We start from the raw sequence: 25334 nt of genomic DNA on the forward strand, positions 1-25334 counted from the left end.
CACTCCTATCTTCCACTGGGTAAGAGATTCAGAGAAGCAGCTCAAGTGTATACCTACCAGAGAAGCACGGGTCTGCCCTACACATGCATCCCTGACTCAGTGAACCCCACCAAGGGCAGGGCCTTTTCTTTCTGTATCCCCATCATGCTCTGTATCACCTCAATAAAACATCAATCCAGCCCCTGCCTAGCTCTCTAGGTCCACCTGGTACTGTTGACATTGGGGCCTGTCCTGTGCATTGCAGGATTTCTGCAGCACCTCTGGCCCCCACCCACTAGATGGCAGTAGCACCGCCCCAATGGAGGATTGCTCAGTTATCCTCAGGGCAGAGTCACCCACTTTGAAGTTGCCTAGCCAGGCCACCCTGCTGGGGAGGAGGGGGGGTCATCTTTGTTCAAATGGCTCCCACAGTCTGCATGCTCTCACCGACATCATCCTGGCAGCCTTGCCTTTCAAGGCTTCACTAGGAGGCCTTTCACGATCCACCCTTCCCAGGCAAAGTTGACCCTTTGTTCTCTAGTTTCCATAGCACGACGCCCATTTCCAGTAGAGACTGGTTGTCCAGAAAGCTGTCTTCTTAATGATGGAGCTTCAGGGTTTTAGCTGGGTGTACGGCTGCCCTTCTTGAAGCCATTTTCCAGCCCCCCTTCGTGCCTGATGTGGCCACGGCTGAGTCTGCTCATTATACCGCTAAGTCACAGGGGATGCTGCTTCTGGGGCATGACCTGAGGGGAGGCATGCATGAGCCCTTCCTCCTGCTTCTTTTTTCCACTGGTTGAGAGACTGAGTTCTAGAGCAGCTGCCTTGGACCAGGAGTCGAAGCTGTATGTTTAGGCTGCCAGCTATTCCACCAGCTGTGGATTATTTACTTCTTAAATTGTACTTGAGAGAAATAAATCTGATTGTGTTTCAGTCACTTAGTTTGGTTTCTCTGAGAGCAAAGACATCAGTATCCCAACTCATACAGGCTACTATAGAGTCTACACTAGAGACCAGAGGGTGGCAAAGTTTATGGAAAGAACCAGAGAGTATAATACAACTTAGGCTTTGTGCAACATGCAGTCTCCAGGAACTACTTAATAACCCCACTGTAGGGCCAGAAAAGTTAGTTTTCATAAAATTGTTAATATGTAATGGGCTTACTGTTACATTATTGGTAACAAAGCAGCCACAGATAACAGTTAGACAAATGGACATGATAACAGGCCATACGCAGTGTGCAGAGCCTGGTTCGTGATCACGCATTCCTTTGCTCCAGCACGTATGGTTTCTCTGTATCCTTAGCAGCTGGTTGCTCTGAAGGCACCTTCGAGAAGCAACTTCACTGCTCTTATCTAAGGTACCTATGGCCACAGGGCCTCTGTGTCCCCCTCCCCTGCCTCCACCCGCCTCCCCTGCCTCCACCCGCCTCCCCAACTTCACCTCACACCCATCCTGCTTCTGCTCCCTCCAAGCCTTTGCACCGCGGTTCCCTCTGCCTGGAACCCTTCCTTCTCCTCATCTGGTTACTCAGCCATCTTTCTGTTTTTCTCTTTTTTCTTTTCACCATGCAGCACGCAGGATCTAATTCCTCAACCAGGGATCGAACCTGCGCCCCATGCAGTGGAAGCACAGAGTCTTAACCACTGGACAGCCCGGCAAGTCCCTTAGCCATCTCTCATAGTTTAACTTGAGAGTCTCTTCCTCCGAAAAGCCTGTCATGACCAGCCTGGATCAAATCCCCTACTACAGTCCCGGTACTTTTCCCCTTGCCTGTTAGTTACCATTATTGCCTTCGTGACTTTTTAGGTCCCAGACCCTCCCACTAGACTAAGTTTCATGAGGCAGAGAGACTGTTTCTGTCCTGCTTGCCACTATATGCCCAGCACTTCGTTCATATCCACATCCTCAGGTTTTTTCAACACTCAAGTTTTGAACAAATGAATGGATACCTACCAGTGTGGATTCTTAGATGGCGGTCCAAATCTTTCATGCCATGAACAGTTTTGAAGTGGCAACCTAGAAAAGAAAAACAGGTTCCCTTAATATAAATAACCTCAAAGAGGAAAGCTACCAGGAATCTGAAATTCTGGCAAGTCACGTGCTGAGCCAGTGAGTGAGCTGATGCTGAGCTCCTGTGACCGAGCCCCGTACAGAGAAGGGGCTCAGCGCCTCGAGTTTACTCTTACCTGGATAGCAGCAGTTGAAGGTCCTCTCCCCAAGGGTTGCTGTTTGTTCCTTTGACTCAGAGGGAAGAGCTGTGACAGGGGCTTTCTGGGTATCACTGCTATCAGCGGAGGGACAAGTTGGTTTCTGAACATCATTATCTAGTTCTGAAGCTGAAATTGAGACAATAATAAGTGTTACTTAATTTCTCAAATATGAGCACCACGGTAAGTCTTATAGCAGGTTTGGACTTATTTCACCTACCACCCCCCCCACCCCACAAAAAAAAAAAAAAAAAACAAAACCCCAAACATCACAAGTTAGAAGTCATGCACACTCTGGTCTTAACAATCCTCTTCCTCTTTACCAATTTCCAGGAAGTACAGGGGACAAAGGAACACGGTATCGTGACAGGGACCCAACTGCCAAGATCCAGACTGCAAAACTTTGCAGCAGTGCTTCTCAAACAACGTGGGGAAGACCTGGTACATAGAATAATTTCCAATCCGTCAGACCAGTATTTTTTTTTTTGCTTGTACGCGGGCCCCTCACTGCTGTGGCCTCTCCCATTGCGGAGCACAGGCTCTGGACGCGCAGGCTCAGCGGCCATGGCTCACGGGCCCAGCCGCTCCGTGGCATGTGGGATCTTCCCGGACCAGGGCACGAACCCGTGTCCCCTGCATCAGCAGGCAGACTCTAAACCACTGCGCCACCAGGGAAGCCCAGACCAGTATTTTTTACAAAATAAAGACAAATTATGAGAAAAGTGGAATAAGACAATAAAAGCCCAAACATTATTAGATATGACAGAAAGGTGGATGTCGAGCTGTCTTTAAGTGCTTGCTCTCCACTTCCGAATTTATTTTGACTCAACTCAGTAACAGGTCACAGACCACACTTCAAGTGCCACTGCTTTCCAGGACAAAATGCCACTGTTTCAACTTGAAAGATGGAGGAGGAGAAAGAAAAGTCAGAGACTAAAGAGATGGTCTGTAGTATCAGGACCTTTTTGCATCCCGATTTAAACATATTGTAAAAGCCATTTAAGACCATGGGAAGTGCAAACACTAACTGAAAGTTTGATAAGGGAATTTTTTTTTTTTTATAAAGGTGTGAAGATGAAATTAAAGTTTTAAAAAGCATTCTAATAGTTTACAAATGGCTGTTTATAAATTGTATATGTCTGATGTGCTTCAAAATAATCCAGGGAGGGGAATGGCTGCACAGAAGAAACGACTGGCCACTGTAACTAGTTGTTGAAACTGAGCATCTGGTCCACGAAGTTCGCTGTATCATTCTCTCTGTTAGTAAGGCTAAGCTAGGTGAAACTGCTGTTTCTGTGGGCCAAAATGACCAGATAATTTCATAGGGTTCAATCTAATATGCAGGTTTAAAAATTTCTATAACAAAGCCTAAGTACGCCTAGAAGATTGTAAAGTGATTTCTCTCCAAATAGATTTAAGACCAAGGTAAAAAGGGATGCTGTCAGTATCTTACGTTTTTTTTTTTTTTTTTGCGGTACGCAGGCCTCTCACTGTTGTGGCCTCTCCCGTTGCGGAGCACAATCTTAAAGAATATATTAACTAGTTTATGAATTACAGGCCAAGGTCAGGGACTTTTGGCCCCAGTTATAGAAGGTGGATTCCATCTTTCTTGCTAGGTTTGTTAAGGTAAACCTTCTCACCATGAGAAGCTGTAGAACACATTGATAAGGGCTTCAGTTCCAAGCATAGGGTTTGCTTAGCCACGTGCTAGCTGTGTGACTATGGGCAACTTAAGTAAACTGAGGCTCAGAAAGGTTATCTGTAAAAAGGTATCACTCACCTGCCTCAGAGTTAAGAGATGAACAATGTAAATACTTGGTACAGCGCCCGGCCTCCACTGAGTCAATGCTATTACAGGGCTTCAGGTAAAGGACTGCAGCTATCACATCCAAGTAGCTGTGGTGCTTGAAGCCCCTTAACAGGGTCTGGACAACTGACCTAGTCCCGTAGCTTTCAACTGGGGGTCATTTTGCAATACCTGGGGACGTTTTTGATTGTCATGATCGTGTGCACACGTTTGCGATAGTGGCACCTAGTGGGCAGAGGCCAGGGACGTTGCTAAACATCCTATGATGCACAGGACGGCCTCCACACCTACATCAGAATCACCTGAATTGCGGGTTAAATGTAGTTTCCAAAGCCTCATCCAGACTTAACTGGGGGTGGGCCCAGGAACCTGCATTTTTAAAGCACTCCAAGTGATATCCTCATACTGCTCTTTAAGCCTTTGCTACTCAAACGGTGGTCCTCAGAGCACTAACACCAGCGTGACCTGAGAGCTTGTTAGAAATGCAGAACCTCAGGTCCCAGACCTACAGAATCTGCACTTTAACGAGATCCCCAGGTGATGCCTATGCTCATTAAAGTGGCAGAAGTGTAACTCCAAGGCAGCACTACTCAAAAAACCTGTGCATCACAATCACCTGGAGGGCTTGTTAAGGTACAGGTGGCTTGGGCTCCGCCTCTGCAGTTCCTGACTCAGTAGGTCTGGAGTGGGGCTGGCAATTCTTCATTTCTAACAAGCTCCCAGCTGATGCTGTTGGTCTGGGGACCACATTTTGAGAATTTCTGCTCTTCCAGAAGAGATACTGGCTCGGAAGAGATGCTGCTCAAGGCCGCAGGGCTAGATGGTTTCAGCCAATTAGAACCCACACTTGCCAGATGTGAAGTCCATCACTCTGCCCCTCAGAGGAAGACACAAAACCTAGCATTGTTTAGCAATTCACATGTTAAAGAAAGCCATTAAACTATTGAGGGTTTTTAATCCCACAGAAACCAAGGAAGGCTGAAAAGCTGAAATCCAAGTGAGAGGCTGTAAAGCACAACGATTTAGCAAACTGACTGGGAAGCCAGGTGATAAGTTCCAAATTCCAATTCTATCCTTTACTAGCTGTGTGACCCTGAGTAAGTTACTCAACTTCCCTGTTCCTCAGTTTCCACATCTGTAAAATGAGGATTATGGCCCCCATCTCACAGGTTTAGATGAAGATTAAGTTCTTTAATGTATATACGTAAAAGAACCTTATACATAAGTCAGCACTATATAAATGTTACTGGTTTTATTCACTGATGTGTACACACACGAGCCACCGGATTCTCAGGGAGTGGAAAACACACTGAGCAATGCAAGTTTGAAGGCTTGAAGGTAGAAGGGAGATGGATGTGTTAAAGCTATCAGAAAACTGTGCCCAAGGCTATAAAGGGTCACTATGGCAGACTATGGCAGAGGCATGCAGAGCTTCTAAAGGCGCCTTCCTCCTTCAATTTTAAGCATCCAGGAAAGCAAGGAAGGTCAGAAGCCTACTCTCCTGAGAAAGGTACAGCTGGGGCAGAGGCCCTTCTAGTCTGAAAGATGGGGTTGGGGCCACATCTGACAGAACTCAGTTTAGCACAGCGGCCATTTTAACCCTTGGTTGATGTTCCTTTGGTAAGGCTGTTTTCCTGCCCCTCTTATGATTGAAGTGATTGAAGTCTACCAACTGACCTGCTCTGTTCTGTCTCCTCCAAAAGAGGTGAGTTGCAAAGCCATCTGCAAATTAAGAGTGGCCCAACCTTAAAAAAAAAAAAAAAAAAAAAAAAAAGGCGGGCTTCTAACTCAGCATCATAACAGACCTAAAACACATGGAGGGGGAACATCAGTTGCAAGACTGCTTTTCCCCCCAGCGGCGGCTGGTGTTGAGGTGCCCTGGCACCCACAGTGCTGCACAACACAGAGCACCCTCCCCAACCCCTCCAAACACAGGGCAAGGCTCCAGGAGGTGCCCTCCAAGCGCTGTCTGCAGGAAGAAAAAGCAGCCCATGGCACTCACTTTGAACAGCCCGGGTTTACTCAGGAATTGTCTTTTATAATCGCTTCCCCCAAAGACTCAACATCCCCAATACCTCCCCAATTCTTTTACAGAGTATCAGGAGAAGCCTTGCTCCCACCCCAGGAACCCCACCCTAGGGTTAGGGTTAGGGTTAGGGTGGAACCCCACTCCGGTTCCACCCACCTATCGCCACTCTAGACCTTGCGCACAAAGACAGGATATTTTGGTTATAGTAGTTCCATCCAGCCAAGCTTTAGGTTTTTTTGTTTTTTTTTTAAAGAAACTTTATTTATTGGAATAGGTACTAGAGCGTTAATAGGTATAATCCAAAAGTTACTGTGAAAAGTCTCCAACCCCACTCCCCAGCTACCCAGTTCCCTCCAAAGGCAATGTTAAGAGTTTCTTGACACATTTTGTTTAATTAGCTATTTATCTAAAGGGTTGGTTTTCTTTTTAGGACTGTATTTAAAACTAAAGCGTGATGCCAAACTATTAGCTCAGGAGTGACTTTAAGCTTCTGCTTTCCTCCACTACCTCCTTGGGAGCGTAGCAAAGCCCACCAGACAGACCTGCTGCTGGAAGTCTGATCCTTCTGGCATAAGAGACTAGATCCCCCTCTCCCTTTCCGAGCCAGGAAAATGCTCGGAAGGGAGAGAAGAGAAGAAAGTTCTGCTAAAACTCCTCTCACTACCCCCTTGCTAAGCGAAAGGCAGCAGCGACCCCCGGGCGGGAGGGAAGGTGGCGGGCAGAGGGACCGTCAAGTAGGAACCTACATTGTCTTACCTGAGTGCAAGATAATCAGAAGGGGAAGCGCCTTAGAAATGCAGAGTCCCCGACTCCACCCCACCCCTGAGATTACAGCAGCGCAGGGGGTGGTGGGAGCCTGAGAATTTAGAGAGTTCTCGAAGCTCCCTACTTGCAGGCTCTTCAGAAGCAGAGTCTCCAAGGCCCACCGGGTGAGAAATACTGCCCCGGGGGCCTAGGGTAGTCCGGGGTCCCTAGGCTTCTCCCGGACCCCCTCTAGCCCGGTGGCAGCCGGGGTGAGCCTGTTAAATCCCACCGCGGCACCCTGCTCACTCCCCGCCCCCAACATGGCTCCACTTCGCTTACAGTAGAAGTCAAAGTCCTTACCGGAGCCCGGAGCTCCCGTCACTTCTCAAAACCTCAATCGGACGCGCCTCAAAGCTCCAGCCTCGCTGACGCCTGAGGCCTCTGCACTTGCTGTTCCCTCTGCCTGAGTGCTCTTCCCTCGGCCATCTCCACCGCTCGCTCCCTCACAACCTCCAGAGTGTTACTCGAGGCTGCCCTCCACGGAGAGGCCTTCCCGGGACAACCCCCTCCCAGCTTGAGGTTTTCCCCGGCGCTCCGCGCTAACACACCTCACGCTCCGCCGCTTTATCTCACGTGCCATCTTTCTCGCCTCCACTGGGCCATAAGCTCCAGGAGGGTCGGAATTCTATCCTCCTTGTTCTTTGCTGTTTCTCTCCAGCAACTAGCCCCAGGTCCCGGCAGAAGCTCAGACATTTTACAGACATCTCCCCCCATCCCTCAGGAAAACGCCTGGGCCGCGGGTCTCGGAGCGCCCACCTTCCAGGCGCTCAGCTCCAGCCCAGCGCCAAGGAGGTCGGGCACCCGAGTGCCGGCGCACCCCGAAGACAGCCTCCAAAGGGTCTCAGAGCATCCTTCCAACGTGTTCGGGAGATGAACCGTCATTTCATAGCGCTTGGGGGGATGGGGAGTGGAGGCAGGAATCCCCTCGGGGAGCGACGTAATTTACCCGAGGAGGGTGAACTTACGAGGTGTGCGTGTGGGGGGTGTAACTTACAAAGGCGGGGTCAGCAAGGCCCGAGACCCAGAACTCGGGTTGGAAGCTTCACCCACCCTTTCACGCCCGGCAGCCGGAACCTCGCACCGGCGCGGCTCTGGGGAACCTCGCACCGGCGCGGCTCTGGGGAACGTCCGAGAAACTGCCTCCAGCCCCCCGGGCCGGACGTCCGCAGCACTACTCACCCGGCTCCCCCTGCACCTCCGGGGCCGCCTCGGCGAACTCCTGGCGCTCAGGCTGCGGCTCCTCGGAGCCGAGATGCTGGGGCCTGGCCTGCTTGCGCCGCGACATGGCGTGAGGACCAGGGCTCTGGCGAGTCCCTACGAGTGGCCAGCCTCACACAACCAATTCCCGGAGTTCGGAAATTACCCCCTCCCTCGGCCGGAGCGCGCATGTCCCGGCAATTCTGCTCCTCAGCCGAACAGGGCGATTTATCAAGAGCCCTGACGGCTGATTGGCCCGGAGCCAAGACCTCGGGACTCCAGGGGAAGCGCGGTCCACACCCGGGAAGCCCGCACCACCTGGGAAGCTCGTTAGAAATGCAGACTCTCGGGCTCCACCCCAGACTCGCTGAATCAGAATCTGCATTTTAACAAGCTCCCCAGGTGATTCGCATGCACACTTAAGTTTGAGAAACCGTATCTGCATTTTAACGAGATCCCCAGGTGATTCGTTTGCCCATTAAAATTTTATAAGCACTGCTCCCCTCCAATTTAATGTGCGCGCGAATCACTGGGGATCTCGTTAAAATGCAGATTCTGACTCAGTGGGTCTGGGGTGGGGCCTGAGCGTCTGTATTTCTAACGAGCTCCCAGGTGATGCTTTTGCGGCTGCTGCCGCAGAGGCCGCGCTTTTAGATTCTGGCTTAATTGGTCTGGACTGAAACCTGAGCATTGGTGTATATATATTTTAAAAAGCTTCCCCAGGTTATTCTGAAGGGCAGCCAAGGTTGAGAAGCACGACCTCCACTCGTGGCTGCATATTCGAATTTAAAATTTAAATGAGGCTAGTGCGTCTCCAACGGCAGGGTGAGCTTACTGGTCCTGGAAGAGTTGGTTAAAAATGCAGATTCCGGAAGTTTTGGCTTCAGGCGGCGGAGCCCAGGCATCTGCATTTCCAAGCAGCATCTCTCCCCCGGCCCCCGGACTCTGGCGCCCGGGGTCTGAGACCACACGGAGGAAAGAGGCCTGGGGCCGACAGAGGCGCGGGCCCCGCCCAGCAGGCGACTGAGGCGTGGTCCTCGGGGGGTTGAGCTAATTGGCGTTCGTGCTCAGACTGGCTGGGCCCTTGATGAGACCCGAGGGGACCCCTCCTTGCACCAGGTAAACGACATCCAACAGAGAGCAAGAAAGCCACCTACAAGCCCCAGATGTTTACTTTCTTCCATTGGGGAGTTACTTAAGGCGGGGCTGTGCCCCAAGCTTGCCCGAACCTGAGAGTCACGTGGGGGCCTTGGTTAAAAAAGACCCGTGTTCAGCTCTGAATCCGTGGGGCGGGGACTGGGAATCCGTATTTCTAACATCGCCGCGGTGAGCTTTTCTGCCGTGGCTTGCTCCGGCCCTGTGGGGTTTCGCAGCGTCCTGTAATTCACCTTCTGCGAGGTTACCCTTGACAAACCCTAGGGGACTGTCTGCAAGAAGAGCATTTTTATATTGCTTTAAAAAGGAGCTCTTTTCCTCAAACTTCCCGTTGATTTTCAAGTTGTGAATTGATTGTAGGGATGTTTGTGTAAAGCCAGGTGAAGTCACTCAAGGTTAAATTTTCGAGATAAATTTTTAAAAAGCAACTTTTGAAGTTTTCTTTGGTCTGTGTGCATATGTGTCTAGGTACACATATATGTAAAGCCATTTCAAAACATACGTGTGTGCTTCTGTTTATCGTGTGACCTTTTGGAATGTCTCAGAAGGATCTCTAGGGGCCAATGGTTGCCTCTGGGGAAGTTGATGAAGGAAAAGCACCCAGACGGGAGGTTGGGAGGCATCTGATACCCGCTTTTTACTACTTGAGGTGTGTACCTGTGTTTGTATTTGCTATGGATAGAAATAATTTCTTCAGCTCAGGTGCACACAACTGGATTAACCAATCTTTGGTACAAGACCCGTTGTCATCCCTGATCTGTCGCTGACCTGTATTTGTCTGGTTAGTTGTTTGTTGCTTGGCTTATTAAGATATAATTAATACCAGGGAACTCTCTGACCCAAGCTAGGACCTTAACCATAACCTGCATTTCTCATCTATCCCCCTTCATCCCCTCCTCGAATTTAATAGCCATCCACCTAAACCCTTCATTCTTCATTCCTTTGTTTTTGTTTTCTTAGCAAGTCTTTTTTGCACCTACATGTATTCCTTAAATTTTAATTTTTAAAGAACTTCGTGAAAAGGGTATGTAATCTTCCAGTAATTACTCCTCCCCCGCATTTATTATATTGCTAAGATCATCCAAATTATCACTGTTGTTCAACCAGTTTGACTGATGTGTAATATTCCATGGTGTGAAAATATCCCAGTTGGTTCATCTGCCATCCCGTTGATGGGCACTTGGGTTGTTTCCCAGTCTTTGCCACGTGAAAAATGCAGCTATGATCTTTCTAAAAAGTGTCAGTTTCTTAAATGAATGTATACATTGATTGGATTGTAAGTGACTATGTAAGAAATGATGCCACAGTGGAGGCACCAATCTACACTTCCCCCAGCAAGGTAAGAGGTACCGTGGAGTCAAATCCTTTACCACACTCCGTATTGTCAGATGTCTTAATTTTTGCCAATCAAATTGACATACAATGATATTTCACTATGGTTTTGATTTGCATTTTCCTTGAATATATTTCAACAAAAGGCAAAGTAAATTATCAATATTTTCTACAAATATAATGACAGCAACAGATTAAAACTTGCTTCCTTTTTTGAAGGCACTATTTTAGTATTTTACCATACATCCATTCAATGTTATGGTCCTAAATTAAGTTTATTACCATGTTTGGTTTTAATGGCTTGATTTCAAGGGTTATCAGTGAAAAACTGAAGAGAAAAAAAAAAACTCACAGGATATATAGAAAAAAACAAAGTATCATTGGCTATGCTTAAATCTTGGTTCTCCCTTTTTAATCCCATTTGCCAGTTACACAAATTGACTATTTTCTTTGAAATCCAGCTCGTAAATTTTCATTTCCCCTGATAATCAACCTGGGGCTTCTACAAATTAACCTGAAGAGGTTAACCTAAACTATATCTTTTTTTTTTTTTTTTTTTTTGCGGTGCGCGGGCCTCTCACCGTTGTGGCCTCTCCTGTTGCAGAGCACAGGCTCCGGACGCGCAGGCTCAGCGGCCATGGCTCACGGGCCCAGCCGCTCCGCGGCATACGGGATCTTCCCAGACCGGGGCATGAACCCATGTCCCCTGCATTGGCAGGCGGACTCTCACCCACTGTGCCACCAGGGAAGCCCTAGGGAAACCCTAAACTATATCTTTAACAACTGGATTTCAAACCCACTGAAGCTCTTTACTTGGAAGATGTTTAAACAGATTAGGAAATTCTGTTGCCAAATTTAAACACGCAGATAGAGGTCTTTACAGGTGACAACTTTTCATTATTTTCAGCAACAAAATCACCTAACAAGGGAATCATGGCCAAACATGCATTTCAAATACTCACTCCATAGCATGTTTCTCTTGGAAAGCATTTTGTCATTCTTTATATGTATATCACCTGTATCCTGATTTTTTTTTTAATGGTTAGGTAGTTCCCTTTCTTCAAAAAGAAAGTCAGTAAATTTTCAACGCTTGTCCCTTTGTAAAAGAAAAACGGAGTATATTTGTAACTTTGATAACTTAAGTATTTTGCCAAGAGGTGAAGTGTACCTCTGAATTATACAGAAGATTCTCCCGGTCATTCGACATCTTACAAAGCATTACAAAGATTCCAGAGGCAGTATCATGTCATCACGAAGCACACGGACTGGGGCCAGCCTGGGTGAGAATCCTGGCTTTTACCATGTGACCTTGAGAAAGCTGCCTTGTGCCCCAGTTTTCTCTTCAATAAAATGGCGATGCTAATACAGCCAGGGTGGTTGTGAGGATGAATGAATACATATATATAAAGTACATGGAACAATGTCTACTACAGAGGCAGCACTCTGTAAATGTTATTTATAAGAGTAGGGTAAGAGTTACAGTTATCTGTAAAAATAGCTAATGCTCATCTAGAATTGGTGGTTCCAGGAATTCCCTGGTGGTCCAGTGGTTAGGATTTGGCGCTTTCACTGCTGAGGGCCCAGGTTCGATCCCTGGTTGGGGAACTAAGATCCCACAAGCTGTGCGGCACAGCCAAAAAAAAAAAAAAAAAAACAGAAGAATTGGTGGTTCCAATGAACTTGGGACAGATATTCTGTTTTATGTGGGAATAAATTGGAAGCACACAAGCCTGTACTGACATTACCCAACCCTTCTGAGTTGCAGACTTCCATGCCTTTATACCAGTTTCTCTATATATAGTAAATGAGCACTATAATATTATTTAATATTGGTCAAGTAATTGCTTTCTTTTTAAGAGAAATAGATAAAAACATAATTGTCTCTCTGATTGTCCTGGGCTTCCTGTGGGGCTGAGCACCTTGCTTGGGTCGTGTTCTCCTAAAGCTCACTCGACTTCTGTCGTTACCACCTAGTATTTTCTGCTGTGGATACAGGAATGAATCAAGAAATGTTTATCCAGGTAAAAGTGATGCCCCAGTGGGGCGTAAAGCTAGACAGGAGCAAATCTCATTTCTTCATCTGCCGAGAGTTCATTTATTTGTTCATCTGACGATAATTTGAGTCTAGACTGTTGCCTGGCTCTGTTCCAGGTGCTGGGTATGGAGGGATAGGCAAGACACACAAGATCCAGCAGGGCAGTCAGAGAAGGAAAGAAAGAACGAGTGTGCAGGTCATTTCAGATAGGGGTGGGGGCCACGGTCAAGGTGAAACGGGGTGGCGAGATGAAGAGTGGTAGTAGGGGCGGTACCTGAGTTTTGCTAGAAGTGACCTTTGAGCTAAAACCTGAATATAATAGGCAGCCCTGGGAAGAACCAGGGAGAGAACGTTCCAAGGGAGAGAAAACCATAACAGCAAAAGCCCCCAGGAGATCAGCTTTCGTGTGTTTGAAGCAAAGTAAGAAGATTCAGTGACTACCTGGTTTCCAGAGAAGAAAAATATGCCTGTAAGAATTTGAAAAACAAAGTCCAAGCTCACTTACGATTAAAGAAGTGCAAGTTAAAAATACATTGAAGTACTGTTTTATATCCTGTCTGAATAGAAAAGATAAGTACAACCCCACACATATTAGTAAAAGTGAGCGTATGCTATGATCCAGCGGTTCCTCCCCCACTGTGCTCCTCAGGCTGTACACGGGCATCACTGGGGACCTTGTTAAAATGCAGATTCTGACTCCAGTGCTTCTCAAACTTCAGTGTGCAGAAGAATGACCTGGGGATCGTGTTAAATGCAGATTCTGGGCAACAAACTCGTAAGAGGCGTTCAGCGTCGCTAACTATAAGGGGATGAATATTCACCATAAAGTCCTCCTTTCTTTCGCCTATCAGCTCAATAAAAATTAAGACTGCTGATAACATCTCCTTTTACTAAGAGTGAAGGGAGATTAGGCTTCTAATGCATTGCTAGTGGGAGTGTGAATGGTTATAGCCACTTTGGAGGGCAATCTGGCAATCAGTCTTTAGCTATGCCCTCCCAATGGTTTATCAGCTCTGCTTTCCATCTCCTATAGAGAAATGCTTGCACATGGGCACAAGGGGACGAGTCCAGGGATGTTTGTTGCAACACTACTGTCATCGCAAACAACAACCTAAGTGTACAACAATAGGGGAATGGTTAGATTCAACTGTGGTTTAGCCATACCAGGCAGCAAATAAAAGTAATCAGCCAGTTTTATGTTTATAGGGATGGCTAGAGCTCCAGCTATACTGCACTGAAGAGGAAAAGTAAGTTCTACATAGACATAAACACATATTCCAGTCCACATATGTTTTCAGTGGTGAAAATGAAAATCCAGAGGACAAAAGTCCTGGCAGGATGCACACCGGCTATGAGTTAAGCAAGGTGGCGGCAGGGAGTAGATTCAGAGGGGAAGGATTGGAGAACCTAAAACTTCCACAGGTATGCGTAAGAGAACATTATCCTTAGTAACATTTTTTAAAAATAGGGAGTGTGTTCACATACTACTTTACGGTTAAAAATTAATCATTAAAATTACTAAATTATGGTTCTATCATAAAATAGAATACATTCTTTATGACTATAAAAAGAATAATGTATTTCTCTGTGCACCGATGGAATATTTTCAGGATGTATTAGGTGAAATATTCAAAGGACAGAAAAGAACACGTAATGCTGTTGTGGGTATGTGTATATATGTATGTAAATACATATATGTAACAGTATCTCTCTATGTCAAATTTAACATATATACATCTACACACATACACACACAAACTTGTGAATGCAGAGGAGGCCAGGTTGCTGGTAACATGAGTTAGCTCTGGGGACAGGACAGCAGTATTTGTGATGCAGTTGTCTGAGTGACGGACATCTTGCTATATACCTTTTTACAGTCTTTTAAGTTAATTGAAAATTTGGCACACATACAAGAACGTATAAAACATAAACGTGCAATTTAAGGAACAACACCTGAGTAACCATCAGCACCGTAAGATACAGAACATTCTTAGTACTAAAGAAGCCCTTCACATATTCCTATCCATCAGCTTCTCCTTCTTTCTGCCACCTTCTTCCAGGATCGCTAATTTTGTGTAATAATTATTTAAAAATAGTTTTGTCACCTAACTATGTTGCTTAGTGTTGCCACTTGTTGAACAGTATGACTAATTTTCCTTCAGTTGTTCCTTTAAGCCTGTGAGAGTCAACACGTTGCTGCAGGCAGCTGTGGTTCATTCATCGTTACCCTGTGACTATATCACACTTCATCTACACCTTCATTGCCAGTGGGTGGTCTCCAATTTGTAATTATGAGCAACGTAGCTATGAACATTCTTGCACAGCTTTCCTGATTCACATGTGTAAGTTTCTCTAAGCCTAGGATCTGCATTTTAACAAGATCCCTTAGTGATTCTCACGCATGGTAAGTTTGAGAAATGCAGTGTGGGAGGAATGCCTGGATCGGAGCATATGCTTACGTTCAAATTTCCTAGGAAATGCCAAACTCTATCCCAATGTGGCCATATTAATTTATATTCCCATCAGCATATTAACTTTTAAAATTAAAAAAAAAAAGCTAGTTAAAAAGTCACTAGGGCACAGTCTTAATTGAAAATGGAAATAACCACGATACAGATCCTCAGTTCTTCCTCTTCTTTCCCTTCTCCTCCCCCACTGCAGCCCCTTCCCTTCATGGATTAGAATTTGAAATGATGAGATGAAATACTGGAAGAGGATACTGTATAAGCAACAATGTGGATCAGGACCTTTATAGTGAAAACAGCCTCCAATTCACCTGCTAACACCTACAGATTTGGAAGTTCCTGAACTGTAGAGGAATGTTATCCAAGAATAGGAATTCTAAGCTTCTAGACGTGCGGCTGGGTGTGGCAGGCCTGAGCTGGTCAGTTGTCTTACCTATTCTTGAGAAAAATGAGTTTCCAATCCTTTTCTGGTGACACTGAAATCTCCCAGACCGGCTGTCATTTTCAGGTTCTTTTCGTGTTCCATATCTACGGCATACGGTCTCCCTGACTGACATATTCTACCAGGGCTTGTTCCAGAACCATTCACTTGTTTACAGACATTAACTGGGTTCTATCTGGGTGTGAGGTATGATACTAACCTCTAGGAATGCAACAGTAAGCCTTCAAGGAAGTCAGAGTAATCGAGAGGAAAAATAAGTAAACAGTTACAATACAGTGTGATAAAGACTCACACATGCTGTATTAAAAAAGAAAAGAAAAGAAAAAAAAGACTCACACAGTGGTCAGGGAAAGCTTCCTGCAAGAGGCAGATTCATAACCCCAGAGGTGTAGGAAGAGCAGGTCTTGGGCAGACAGAGAAATGAGGTGAAAAGGGTTCCAGGCAGAGGGAATAGCTTGTGCAAAGACCAGCTGTGGCACTTTTGAGGAACCTCGGTCTGGCTGGAGGTGGGCAGAGTGCTGGAGACAGGACATGGGTAGGGAGTAGATGCAAAGGCTTTGTATAGCAAGTAGGGTATAATTAAACCATTTCCTATTTCTCCTTTCCCCTCTCCCTTTTAAACTTGGACACATCCAAAGGCAGATCCTAGGCCTGGCTTGGGAAAGTTACTCAACCTCTCCTAACCTGAGACACAACAACAGTGGTGGTAGTGATGACTATGACGATGACAATGAGAAGAGTGAGTATTCACAGAGGCTCACCGTGTGCTGAGTAGCATTTTAGAACATATTTTACATATATTATCTCACCAGAGTCCAGCTCTTCAGAGATGTGTGATTTTGAACAAGTCTCTTAACCTCCTCGAGCCTCAGTTTCCTCATCTATAAGATGAGGATAATAATTCTACCTACCTCAAATGGTTTTTCTGAGTATTAAAATGGAAATATATGTAAAGGGATTGACAAATAGTAAAGAATCAAGTTTATTAGTTATTATTATTTATTATTGGCTGCCATCTACCTACTACCCTTATACTATAATAACTTTAAAAACTAATTAAAAATGTAATAACCATTATTCTATATTTTATTGAATACCTACATTGTGCCTGACTGGTTTGGGTGGTAGATATACCCATCCTTTGGACGAGGATTTGGCAAACTATGGCCTGTGGACCAAATCTGGCCCACTTGCCTATTTCTGTAAATAAGGCTTTATTGGAACAGAGCATCATGCATTTATATGTTATCTATGGCTACTTTTGTGCTAGAACTACAGAACTGAGTAGCTACAACAGAGATGATAAATATTTACTATCAATTATTTCTCTTGAAACCAGCAACTCTTTCTGTTGCTTTATAGAATAAACTTGCTAACCCTTGCTTTTGGACTTATAACTTTGACCAAGGTCACGGGGTACTGTGATTGGCCAAGCATGGGATACGTGCCCTCCCCTCATGAAGGGGGTGTGTTAGCCCCATTTGAAGCATACAGGCTGAAAGAGGGGGTGGAGTGGATCCCCAAGGAAAATCTGGAAAATGCGCAGAGAAGGAGGTAGTTAGCTGAGGGGTCCGAGGCTCAGGGCCTTGGCAATGAATATTCATGGTTTTGTGTAACCATGCTACCCTCCTTCCTTTGGGGAACTAGTTCTGGTATGGGTGCCACTTATGGAAAGCCACTGATGGCCAGATGAGTGGGCCACTGACCAGGATGGGCTCAGCCTAACCCACTGTGTCTGCCTGACCACAGATGTGCTCTGGCGCTGGGCGCACCATTCCTGGCGTGTTTATGTCCAAAAGCAGAGACAGAAGGACTACCCTCTAGATTTGCCGCATTGGGCTGGTGTTAAGTTGGGGTTGCCAACTGTGCCCATAACTTTCTAGCAAGTTTACAAAACCCACCTTAGGAGGAAAGAATAAGAACAAGCAAAGGCCAGCAGTGAAGAGCACGATCATGAAAAAAGACGCTACACACGACCATCTCCCTGGTTTAGGTCTCAAGGTCCGGGGAGCAGCCCTGAACCCTGTGTTTCTTTCTTCGATTTTGGAAACTACCTAGTAACTGTCCAGGGAGTCTTCTTACTTCTGCTAGTTTTAGTGTGTTTTCTGTTCCTTGTAACCAACAGAGTGCTGGAAATATGTGGGCAAGCCATAGAGAAAGGCCAGAGAGGACCTCCCCTCACCTAAAGTCAGGGGGAAGTGAAAACCCTACGGGAGTAGAAACCATGAGGTGTGTAAAAGATATAGAATAGAGGGCAAGGGGTCGAGCAAAAGGAAGAAACCAACCAACCAACCAAATGTGGAATAGCTGAGTTTCATTTATAGCAGAGAAAATACCCAAGAATTCCCAGAACTAATACATTTTAGTTCCAACTTCTGACCTCCTGCACACCTGGTGGTCAAACGTTTATTGTTACATCATAATTTTTTTTTTTTTTGGCCTTGCCATGCAGCATAAGGGATCTTAATTCCCCGACCAGGGATTGAACCCATGCCCCCTGCAGTAGAAGCACAGAGTCCTAACCACTTGACCGCCAGGGATTCCAAATGTTTATTGTTTTGTGTTGCAGATACCTTCGTACATTTCTGTTGTCACCTGGGTCTTATATGCATTTAAGCCCTGGTTTAAAAGTCCCTTTAAGAATGAACTAGTTTTGGACTTTCCTGGTGGCGCAGTGGTTAAGAGTCCACCTGCCAATGCAGGGGACATGGGTTCAAGCCCTGGTCCGGGAAGATCCCACATGCCGCGGAGCAACTAAGCCTGTGTGCCACAACTACTGAGCCTGTGCTCTAGAGCCCACGAGCCACAACTACTGAGCCCACGAGCCACAACTACTGAAGCCTGCGCACCTAGAGCCTGTGCTCCGCAGCAAGAGAATCCACCGCAATGAGAAGCCTGTGCACCACAAGGAAGAGTAGCCCCCCGCTCACCACAACTAGAGAAAGCCCGCGTGCAGCAACGAAGACCCAACGCAGCCAAAATTAAATAAATAAATTTATTAAAAAAAAAAAAAGAACTCGTTTCGGACTTCCCTGGTGGTGCGGTACAGTGGTTAAGAATCCGTCTGCCAATGCAGGGGACACAGGTTCGAGCTCTGGTCTGGGAAGATCCCACATGCCACGAAGCAACTAAGCCCGTGCACCACAACTACTGAGCCTGCGCTCTACAGCCCACAAGCCACAACTACTGAGCCCGTGTGCCACAACTACTGAAGCGCGTGCACATAGAGCCTGTGCTCCACAACAAGAGAAGCCGCTGCAGTGAGAAGCCTGCACACGGCAACGAAGTGTAGCCCCTGCTAGAGCCCCTGCCACAACTAGAGAAAGCCCTTGCGCAGCAACGAAGACCCAAAATGCAGCCCCCCCCCCAAAAAAAAAGAATGAACTAGTTTCACATGAGGTGACATGGGATGATTTCTGAATTTTTGGCCCTGAGGGAGGAGAGCAGAACTACTCCACCCATTCAGGGTGCCTGGTTTATGGAAAAAGTGCCTGGTACAGCAGAGTAGGTGCTTAATAAGCTTTTATGAATGAATCCTGAATGAAAGATATATTGTTAAATGAAAGAAAAAAGAAAGGCAAACGACAAGACGGTAAGTTGAGTAAGGGGCCGTTAAAAGGAACTCAGGAAAAAGAAGAAACAAAAACTATACATATAAGCATATGTAAACACGTGATTGCTTTTGGGAAGTTAGTTCGGGATCTGATGTGGAAAGGAGAATAATTTTTCATCATATACCATGTTGGAATGTTTGAATTTTTTCACTCTTCACATGTATTAGTTTTTCAATTAAAAATATCGTAATGAGATATATGATAAAGCCAAAAGAGTAACATGTTAATGACAGAATCTTTGTGGAAAGAATGTGGGTGATCACCAAACACTTTTTTTCAACTTTGCTGTATGTTTGAAGGAAAAAAAAATTGTTGGACATTTTTCCTTTAAGAAGTTCCGCTTCTATAATGAAGTCAAAGGCCAGCCCTGAAGCATTGGTACCCATCAGGCTCTCAGAAGGAAGGAGAATTCCCATGGTGGTGGTAGGGGCATCTTTCTGCTTAAAGGTGCCAAGCGTTGCACTGTTAGACTGAAAACATCTGAGCTGGCTTTTTTTTTTTTTTTTTTTTTTTTTGGTATGCGGGCCTCTCACTGTTGTGGCCTCTCCCGTTGCGGAGCACAGGCTCCGGACGCGCAGGCTCAGCGGCCATGGCTCACGGGCCCAGCCGCTCCGCGGCATGTGGGATCCTCCCAGACCGGGGCACGAACCCGTGTCCCCTGCATCGGCAGGTGGACTCTCAGCCACTGCGCCACCAGGGAAGCCCCTGAGCTGGCTTTTTAGCTAAGTGCAAAGGCTGAGTCTAAAGCAATGACTTCTACGCTGATATGGCTCCCAATTCTGCCCAACTGGAGTCCTCACTATTGGTCAATGACAGTAGAGCCCATCAGAGCTTCCCTCTTTGGGAGTGTATCAATTCGAGTTCATTTGATTACAAGCAACAGAAACTGCTGGCCAGTTGAACCAGAACAGGAATTGATTGATTGGAGCATGTGAGGGACCTGAGTGAGAGCCCAGCTCAGGTGATGGGCAGAAAGTGAGGCAGGCCAGAACGAGGTGCCCTGCAAGGACGTCTGTTTGGGATGCTGCAGGGGAACATCTCTGATGCTGATGCTGGAAACCCCGAAGCTGGGCCCCACTGCTCCCAGAAACCGCCGCTGCTGTCATCACACACTGTTTAAACCTCTGCTGAAATGCCGCTATTGTGGATGAATTTTAATGCCTCCCTGCGGTTTGTGCTGCTTGCTCGGTCTTAGGCAGGAATACCTGACTGGCCAAGCCCAGGGCTTGTGCGTGTCCTCAAGCTGCAAGTAAGTCGTGGGAGTGGCTGATGCTCACCGGCTTGTACAGTGGTGGGTAGGACACTGCCTTCCACCTGGATGAGCACAGTGACAGATGTTTTCTACACAGGAAGCCGGTGGATCCTGAGCAGCCCTAATGATGACAAAGGTGAGCTACTGACGGCTTAACCAAAGATACAGAAAAACTGAGAAAGCAGGTCATTAGCGCTGCTACCTATGTGGCTACATTAATTGACTGCCTACTATGTGCAATGTACTTAACCTGTATTATTTTTTTTTTTCTTTTTAAATTGAAGGATGGTTGATTTACAATATTGTGTTAGTTTCAGGTGTACAGTATAGTGATTCAGTGTTTTTGCAGATATATTCCATTATAGGTTATTACAATATAATGGGTACAGTTCCCTGTGCTATACAGAATATCTGTGTTGCTTCTCTATTTTATTTTGTATCTGTTAATCCTACACCCCTAATTTGTCCTTCCTCCCTTTCTTTTCCCCTTTGGTATCACAAGTTTGTTTTCTATATCTTAACATGCATTATTTTATTTAACATGTGTTATTTAATCCTTCTTTACAACACTATAAGGTAGGAACTGTTATTATCCCCATTATGCAGAAGAAGAAACTGAGGTTCAGAGAGGTTGGGTCACTTGTCTGGGTCATATCTCTGGGAAAATATGGAGCTGGGATTTGAACCCACCTTCTTCTGACTCCAGAGCCCTTGTTCTTAACCACTACCATCCACTGTTCCACTTCTCCATGGGCCTGCTGTACAACCCAGGCTTGCAAGGTCTTTGAATGACAGTACCTACTCACCTGCTTACAGGTAATCTGGGTGTATCTATGCTGTCTACACTGGATTAGGTGGAAAGAAACTCTGTAAAGATGACTGCCGATTTGCTAACTTGCAAGAACTTTAATACTGAAAAAAAATTTAAGTTCTTATTGAGCCTTCAGCATACCAATCTTACAAATTAATCTGAACTCTGCAAATCTTTCTGAAGACACATGGTAACTTAGAGTTAGCTCAAAATGAATGGAATCCTCTTTAAGAAAAGGTGTAAAGTCTCTTAAAAGCTGAGGCATCTCCAGCACTTTAATCCTCCCATGTATGTTCTCTTGGAAGACATTGAGTCTCAGAGCCAGTGAGGAAAATGTTGCCTCTAACAAAAGATGCCCTTATGGAGACTAACAGGTCTTGGGTAGATTGGGTGGGGAGTCCTCTGCGCAGGTTTTCTTTCTCTCTCCTATGAAAGGGAACTGACCAAAAATTAAAAAAAAAAAAAAGAAGAAAAGGGATGCAAGACAAGATGGGAAGAAGAGACCTGCTGGATTTGCATCCAGATTTTACAAGGACAAATACTTTTTTCATCATACTTGTGTTGAAAGTGATTTTAAAGTGGTACTGCAGGGAAAACATTATTTCACGCATTCAAGTAAATGCTAAACACTGGAAATGGCAATTCAGTAGACAATGGTAAGTTGACTATGTTTACTAATAGTCTCCTGTATTAGTCAGTTTTTGCTGCGTGACAAACAACTTCAAAATCTCAGTGGCTTTCGACAACAAATATTTATGTTATTTTTTATGTGTCTGTGAGTCATCGTGGCTCTACTGGATTGGGTTGAGGTAAACTCCATGTGTTTGCTTGTGTCTCCTTGGGTGTTTTGCTACACACAGCATGTCCTTCTCATGACAGGTCACGTGAGAGCAAGAGGATGAGCCAAACTGTATAGACACAGTTAAAACCCCTCTTCCCATTGGGTCTACTATATTCCATTGGGCAAAGCAAATCACACAACTTCACCCAAAGTCAATGGGGCCAGGAAGCCACTCTACCCACCATGATACCAATGTGCAAGGGTTGATAAGTATGATTCTGTACCAGGGAGGGAGTGTTGGGCTGGAAACAGAAATCTAATCTACCACAGCCACTAACACTGAAAATAGGAATACAATCACACAGTGAAGAATAAACAGATGGATAAAGACTTGATACATTTATAGTAATAAATTTATCTCTAAAGCATTAGGTCAAAACCCAAACTCTGATCAGCTCTGTGGCATGTGACTTGTTATTTTTCTTAGAAAACTGACTCATGGGATAGGAAACTCTGATCTTTGACTTGTGTTGTGTTGCTGCATTCCACCACTAGGGAGAAGCATTAGGCATTATTTTACATTTTCTGGGCTGGGCCTTCCATCAGCGAGGGTGGTAAGGGCATACTGGAGGCTACTTATACCTGCTCTCCCAGCATAATTACCCATAGTGCTTGCCACACCACTCTCAAAGGTGTCCCAGTCTGATGTCCCAGTCTGGATGATGGACTATATGATCACTTTATATAAATGGTATAAATGTGGTGTTGCTTCTCTAGAAATAAACAACCTTCCCAGGAGCTAACATTCTCCAAGGAGCACCTTTTTTTTTTTTTGCCTTTTCCTTTCTAGAAAAATGCTCCGATTACAAATGACCTCTCTCCTCCAGGGCTTCATGTGTTCCAGCCCACCTTAGAATGCTCACCCCCCATTTCTCTGTTCCCAATTTCAATTATCATTTTGACTTTCCATGAGCAGCCTCCCCTGGGCCCTCCAAACCTGGGTTATATGGGTTCCCTGTCGTCCTGCTATGTCCCCCTGATAGAGCATTCATATACTGTGACAAATGTTTATTTGCCCATCTGCCTTACTAGTCTGTGAGATCCCAGAGGGCAAGGACCCTGCCTGCCTTGTGTCACTACCATCATATGAAATTAGTATTTGCTGAATGAATGCAACTGTTGTTATTGTTTTAGTTATTTTAAAATATGGCAGAATACAAAAAACAGAATCATACTGTTCCCAACCCCGCTTTCTACCAGTTTCTCTTTCTGTTGCTCATTTTTCTCTGGTCACATTAATCTCAAACACCCCAGGCACATTTCTGTTTTAGGGTTTTTGCATTGGCTGTTCCCTCTGCCTGGAACTCTCTCCCTCTTGATATCCACATGGCTCCCTCCCTCCCTCATTCCAGTCTTAACTTCTCAGGGAGGCCTTCCCTGACCATCCTATATACAACTGCAACCCCTCTCCCCTATCAAACCCTGCCCCCCGTGCCACAGCACTTATCCTTCTAAGACACTGTAAAATGTACATATGTGTTTTGTTCTCCATGTACTGTCTCTTTCCCCACACTAGAAGGTAGACTACAAGGGCAAGGATCACTCTTTGTTTGCTCTTGATACCTCCCAAGTTTATAGAACCACACCTGGCACAGAGTAGGTGCTCAAGAAACACTGAATGAATGAATGAGTTCAGTGAACATTTGCTGAACACTTCCTTCCAGGGGTTAGCATGGTTAGAACCAGTCTGAGCCCTCAAGATCCACAGTTTTGGTAGAGGCAATGACAAGACAAGAAACAGTGGCATCTAGACATAAGCTGCTTCAAGGCAGTGGCTCAATCGTAGCATCTAGTGTCCTCATAGCTCCGTGGGCCCTGTTGAAAGTTCTATACACCTACCTGGAGTGAAGCTACCAATCAACTCACAAAACCAAAGCAGCTGATGGCATTCAGAACATTCGCCCTATTGTCTCCCTTTCCCTAATAACTAAATATCACTCAATTCCACCCTCAAAATTCAGCGAAGTAATGCTCAGGGAAAGATAATGCCAGAAGAATATAGCCCAAGATAAATGACTCTCATCACTGCTTAAGAACCACAAAATCAGCATTAAAAACTGAACAACTAACTACAGGAATTCTTTTACAATTTTATAGCTAGCACTTTTGGAAAAAAATAAAGAGATTGGTTCAAGGAAGAATATTCAAAAGTACTATTTTACTTATAATTTGCAAAACATTTTGACTATCCTAAGAAATCGTGTTTTAAAAATACAAGTACATATCTATATATATGTGTTAAAAAAAAAGAGGTAAATGTGATATATGTATGTATGGATGTGTTTCCTGAGAACTAAGGGATGCCAATACTGGGTCAGAAGAAATTTCGGAGTTCTCCTCTGGTCCACTCTTGGTTTCTTGAGAGCTGGTTATAGGAGGCACAGCAGTTAAATGCTTAGCAAATACCTGGTGTGTAGTAAGTGCTCAATAAACGTTAGTTTGCTAACAGAACAGAGTAGCTCCTTGGCCAGGCTCCACCTTTGCTACTTATCTGAGAGAAGAGTGTGTCATTTCCCTGCCGTGCCTGACTATTTTCATACTGATCCCTGGGCTAGAATCAACCTTTTTGTCTTTGTCTTCGTGCAAAGATGGATGAATGTGCCCCGCCCATTACTAGATTGCAGTATGGGATTCTGGCAGGATCAGAATCTAGAACAGGATCTTAATCACTGGGTGAGTCCAACCAAATCAACTAGACTAGCTGTGTGACCCAGGGCCAGCTGCTCACCCATTCTGTTGCTCAGCCTAACCAACCCTAAAATGATGACGCTAATAAGAGGTCCTGAACAGGGCTGATGGGGATGTTCAAAGAGTTAATGTGAGTGACACAGAGTAACTCTTCAGTAGGTAGTGGGTATCATGACAAAAATTCACAAATAATTCCAAAAACCTGAATACACGAGTATCTTTAAAACTAGGACAAACAATGGCAACAACCCAAATTTCCATCAATCGATGAATCGATAAATGAAATGTGGTCTATCCACACAATGGAATATTATTTGGCCATAAGAAGGAATGCAGTAGTGATACACGCTACAACCTGGACGTACCTGGAAAACATTATGCTAAGTAAAAGAAGTCAGATACAAAAGATCCCATATGGTATGATTCCAATTATGTATTGATAAAATGCCCAGAATAGGCAAACTCACGGAGTCAGAAAGTAGATTAGTGGTTGCCAGGGGCTGGGAAGAGTGGGGATGGGAAGTGACTGCTAACGGGTACAGGGTCTCCTTCTGGATGATAAGAATGTTCTGCAATTAGATGCTGGTAATGGGGCTTCCCTGGTGGCACAGTGGTTGGGAGTCCGCCTGCCGATGCAGGGGATACGGGTTCGTGCCCCGGTCCGGGAAGATCC

General features: G+C 45.5%; 1 protein-coding gene across 2 annotated transcripts in view; it reads right to left on the reverse strand.

Annotated features, from left to right (window-relative positions):
• Nucleotides 1-25334, reverse strand: part of ZFP64 (ZFP64 zinc finger protein) — a 92834-nt gene that overhangs the window by 26502 nt on the left and 40998 nt on the right. The window contains exons 1-3 of one of the 2 annotated variants that reach the window (XM_089897082.1): nt 8009-8855; nt 2169-2318; nt 1936-1998 (exon numbers count right to left, since the gene is read on the reverse strand). In XM_089897082.1, coding sequence (XP_089753208.1) covers nt 1936-1998; nt 2169-2318; nt 8009-8114 — 319 coding nt within the window. In that variant the 5' untranslated portion in view covers nt 8115-8855. Of the gene's footprint in view, nt 1-1935; nt 1999-2168; nt 2319-8008; nt 8856-25334 lie in introns of those variants that run through there. The other variant, XM_022597479.3, reaches the window with a different exon arrangement.

The sequence above is a fragment of the Delphinapterus leucas genome, chromosome 15 (genome assembly GCF_059928025.1).
Source record: "Delphinapterus leucas isolate spDelLeu-1000000601 "Yukka" chromosome 15, BTC_Dleu_Yukka2, whole genome shotgun sequence".
Taxonomy (NCBI): Eukaryota; Metazoa; Chordata; class Mammalia; order Artiodactyla; family Monodontidae; genus Delphinapterus; species Delphinapterus leucas.